Source organism: Penaeus vannamei, chromosome 8, assembly GCF_042767895.1.
Source record: "Penaeus vannamei isolate JL-2024 chromosome 8, ASM4276789v1, whole genome shotgun sequence".
Lineage (NCBI taxonomy): Eukaryota > Metazoa > Arthropoda > Malacostraca > Decapoda > Penaeidae > Penaeus > Penaeus vannamei.
The window spans coordinates 43,691,662-43,696,661 of record NC_091556.1 but is presented as its reverse complement, the minus strand read 5'-3'; the positions used below and the strand labels follow the sequence as shown (position 1 = coordinate 43,696,661).

The following is a 5,000-nucleotide window of genomic DNA, read 5'->3' as shown; positions in this document are numbered from 1 at the left end:
CGTTGTAATTCTGGCGGTTGTGGCGGCGTGCCTGGTTCTGCAAGTCCGCCGGGTTCGCAGGAAGAAGAGGGAGCTGAAGCAAGTCAAGGAGAACTTGGTCCTGTACTTCGGAAAAGGTCGACTCAGTGAACTGGACCCCAACGGCGCGGTGGCAGACCAGGCCGAGTTGCTGCCCTACGACCCCGCGTGGGAGCTGGACAGGAAGGACATCCGGCTGGGTAAGACACACGAGGGGCTCCTGAGGGTGGGGTGCCGGGCGTCTTGGGAGGGTGGCTTTGCGCGCGTGTGTGAGGGTGCAAGGTCCGCGCCCACAGCGATGCCTTTCCGCTTCCTTCCACGCAGGGAAACAGCTGGGCGTGGGGTCGTTCGGGCGCGTCGTCTTAGCGTACGTCCGCGGCCTCGACCAGACGACCCAGGGCGAGACGGAGGCGGCGGTGAAGATGGTGAAGTCACACGTCGACGTCACTCACCTCGAGAGCCTCATGGTCGAGCTCAAGATCCTGAGCCACTTGGGGAAGCACATCAACATCGTGAACATGCTCGGAGCCAACACCGTCCACTTGAACAAAGGTAAGAGGGCGTTCTTCGCTCTCACATGCTGTATCTTTCTGCTCGGTTGCCAGCATGACACTTACCTTTTGTCCTTTCCTGATGACTAGTAAGACTATTCGCACAAACAGCAATTGTTACCTGTCAGAGATCGACCTTCGCATTCAAGGACAAACTTCTGACCATAGCAATGGAACAGTTCCTAAATCAAACGTTAAGAACAACAAACATTTCGACGAAAAGAAAGACAGAATGTATTAGAAAATAATACAGTAAAAATAATAATAATAATAATAATAATAATAAAAAAAACAAGAAATAATAAAATGAAAAAGTACTCAAAATATAACAATAAAAAAAATATATATCCCCCACGACCTCAACCCTTTCCTCTCTCCACTCCACATCGGAAAAAGGGGAGCTGTGGATCCTGACGGAGTACTGTCGCCATGGCAACCTCCTCGCCTTCATCCGCCAGCACGCATCCAAGTTCATCCACCAGGTCGACCCCCAGAGAGATGAGATTGACCTCCGCATCCTGGTCAACAACCCCGCTTCTCTGCCACGTGATCATCCGGGTCCCTTGTCCAGGAGCGTGAGCATCAGGTAGACGGAGACATGAACTAATAAAAAAGACTGATAAAAAGAAACAAATCAATAACGAGACGAGAAAGATTGGATGAAGAGATAGATAGTAATGTAAGATAGATTAGATAGGTGAATTTAAAAAAAAATGATAGGTAAACAGAGAAATAGAAAGATATGAAAGATGAGATAAAAAAAAATGATTGGTAAACAGAGAAATAGAAAGATATGAAAGATGAGATAAAAAATAAAAGATTCATAAAGAGATCGAAAGGATTAGATAAACCGATAGGTAAAAAAAGAAAAAGAAAAAACATGTATATATGTATGTATATATATATATATATATATATATATATATATATATATATATATATATATATATATATATACATATTTTTTTTTTTTTTTATTCATTTATTTATTTTTTCTTTCTTTTTTTTTTTTTTTTTACCTATCGGTTTATCGCCAACTCCCCTCAACTCCCCCAGAACCGGAAGCGCCATCGCCGCCACCTCGCTCGCCACCGACATCTCGATCGGGCCGCGGGCGGTCACGCCCACCACGCTCAGGAAGCAACGGACCGCCCACGCCAACGGCACCGCGCAAGTTCACAACCCTACGTACAGGAGTGTGCCAACTGCTGACGGCGCTGACGAGCCTGACGAACGGGAGCGCTGTCAAGACTCCGCCGGTACGGTTGTCACTGACCTGACGGCGTCTTCGTCAGGTATCGTCTGTTATTCCTTGTTTCTTTCTGTTCTTCTTGCTTCCTCCTGTCCCTCTCTGTCCCTGCTTCGTTCTACTAATATCAGGATTGTGATATTCTATAGGTTCACTTATTCATTTTCTAATATCCACTCTTTCCTTCGTATCTATCTTATCCACTCATTCACTCATCCATTTATCCATAATTTCATCTACTTATCTATTGTTTCGCAACGCCACTCTTTCCTTTACTCTCGACGGTATATTTCCCTCGGTTCGTCCTTGATAAAACCATTTTCGTATATTTCCTTCGGTTCGTCCTTGATAAAACCATTTTCGTATATTTCCTTCGGTTCGTCCTTGATAAAACCATTTTCGTATATTTCCTTCGGTTCGTCCTTGATAAAACCATTTTCGTATATTTCCTTCGGTTCGTCCTTGATAAAACCATTTTCGTATATTTCCTTCGGTTCGTCCTTGATAAAACCATTTTCGTATATTTCCTTCGGTTCGTCCTTGATAAAACCATTTTCGTATATTTCCTTCGGTTCGTCCTTGATAAAACCATTTTCGTATATTTCCTTCGGTTCGTCCTTGATAAAACCATTTTCGTATATTTCCTTCGGTTCGTCCTTGATAAAACCATTTTCGTATATTTCCTTCGGTTCGTCCTTGATAAAACCATTTTCGTATATTTCCTTCGGTTCGTCCTCGATAAAACCATTTTCGTATCTCTCTCTCCTCGCTTGGACTCGCAGGTCAGGACTACATGAAGGCGGATTCCTCGGCAGCGTGCACGAGTGGGTACCAGGAGGGCACGCCGGGCATCAGCGTCCCTTTCAATACGAGTTCCCTTGTGTGTTGGGCGTGGCAGGTCGCTGAGGGCATGTCTTACCTGGCGCGGAGGAAGGTGGGTGGGCGTGGTTGCCGGAGGTTCAGCGGTTCATGATTCATAGGAACCATTTTATGCGTCTATTTATTTATTTCTTCACTTGAACTTTTTTACATGGCCTTTTTTTTCACTTAAATATATATATATATATATATATATATATATATATATATATATATATATATATATATATATATATATATATATATATATATATATATATATATATATATATATATATATATATATATATATGTATGTGTGTGTGTGTGTGTGTGTGTGTGTGTATGTGTGTGTATGTGTGCGTGTGAATATATGTGTATGTGTGTGTGTGTGTGTGTGTGTGCATGTGTGTGTGTGTGCGTGTGAATATATATGTATGTGGATGTGCTTGTGTGTATATATGTATATGTGTGTCTGTGTGTGTGTGCGCGCGCGCATATGTGTATGTTTGTGTATTTTTTTTCTTACTTGACGTCCTCTTGGTACAGTGATAAACCTTTCGTGTATTTGCGATGGACAGATCCTCCACGGAGACTTGGCAGCCAGGAACCTTCTTCTGGCGGACGAGAATGTGGTCAAGATCAGTGACTTTGGCCTCTCGCGAAACATGCACGGGGACATCTACCAGAAGAAAAGCAGTGTAAGGGATTTTTGTAGTCAAGTGTGGCACCGTGCAATTGGTATTGATTGCGTAGTTTGCAGGATAACAAATCATAACAACAGTCACGCTTACAGTGGGCAGCAGAAGTGATTTTTTTCTAAATAGTGATGATAATAGAATTCATGTTAATATGAAATAATACTGGTAATCCTATCAATAGAGCATACGTAGAGTACGATGCACACACACATACACAAACACACACACACACACACACACACACACACACACACACACACACACACACACTGACAAACATACAATAACACACAGACCTATGCATAACCGTCGAATGCACCTCACCCACTAGGACTTACTGCCCATCAAGTGGATGTCAGTGGAAGCGATTCGAGACTGCACCTTCAGCGTGCAAAGCGACATCTGGGCGTACGGCGTCACCCTGTGGGAACTGTTCACCCTGGGCAGCACACCCTACCCAGGAGTGGTTGTTGATGTCAGTTTCCTCGACCTCATCGAGGGAGGGTACCGCATGGACAAACCCAAATATGCCACTGAGAGGATGTAAGTAAGACGAAGCTCCAAGTACTGATGTTGGTGGTAAGATGAGTTTGGAAAAAGAATGGAGACAGATTTTTAAAGATACGATTTCTTTTAAAAGGAAAGTATTAGTGGTGGAAGTACGGAAAAGGGTTTATTTTATGACAACAGGTAAAGTAAGGTTTTAATAAAGATTGTTATACATATAAACAGTGTGTTTAGTTATCGAGGAAGTTACACTTTTAATCCGAAATCAGTATTTTATAATCGTATTCACCTTAGCCTTACTACCCTCTCGAACAGCCGGTACTCTGGCTTGTGAGCACGTAAGTCCAGGCTCCGTTACCCAGATACAGACATGGTCCTGGAGCTACTTCAAGCCTCAAGGAGAACCTCCCTTTTCAGCAACATTAATCTGGGCTTGATGCGTCTGTGATTGGTCTCAATATGACAGATTCTAAACCAATCATTAGTGGTATAAGTGGTTCTCATTCCCTTTTAGCGTCGTTATCCTTTGTGTTGTGAAGTTACGTGAAGTTAGAGGCGAGACTTTTGGATTTGACATATAAGAAATTTATATGAATTTGGAAAATAAAGAATTTGGACGTTACTCCTTTAAGACACAATGGAAATAAGGGATTATATATTTGTCGATTAGTAATAAAAACAGACATTATTCTTGCATTAATAATGAGGAACATCATTTTGATTATCCTTTAAATGTGTAAGGATCTGTAGTGAATAATGCACATAGAATGAACTCTGGAGAACTTTTGAAAAATTACTTGCTATTGGTAGAAAAAGAAAAAAGAAAATTATGTATATATGTATATATATATATATATATATATATATATATATATATATATATATATATATATATATATATATATATATATATATATATATATATATATATATATATATATATATAGGCAACAGGCATCCTATCTCCATCTCAACTGATTCTATCAATAGTGCTCCTAGGATTGACCTTAAGGGCGATAATCCCAGGCTTAAGTACGATCCCAAGGTCAGATAAGGAAAGTTGAACCTTGGCTCCAACTCGACGTCCAAGCAAAGGCGTGTATGTAATGTTTAAAT

General features: G+C 41.4%; 1 protein-coding gene across 2 annotated transcripts in view; it reads left to right on the top strand.

Moving 5' to 3' along the window:
* Window positions 1–5,000, top strand: part of LOC113824479 (platelet-derived growth factor receptor alpha) — a 19,885-nt gene that overhangs the window by 10,636 nt on the left and 4,249 nt on the right. Inside the window, exons 8-14 of one of the 2 annotated variants that reach the window (XM_070124724.1) lie at window positions 1–218; window positions 343–570; window positions 966–1,155; window positions 1,626–1,864; window positions 2,601–2,752; window positions 3,258–3,377; window positions 3,709–3,920. The exon at window positions 1–218 is cut by the window's left edge and continues 49 nt beyond it. In XM_070124724.1, the coding sequence (XP_069980825.1) occupies window positions 1–218; window positions 343–570; window positions 966–1,155; window positions 1,626–1,864; window positions 2,601–2,752; window positions 3,258–3,377; window positions 3,709–3,920 (1,359 nt within the window). The remainder of the gene's footprint in view (window positions 219–342; window positions 571–965; window positions 1,156–1,625; window positions 1,865–2,600; window positions 2,753–3,257; window positions 3,378–3,708; window positions 3,921–5,000) is intronic. The other variant, XM_070124725.1, reaches the window with a different exon arrangement.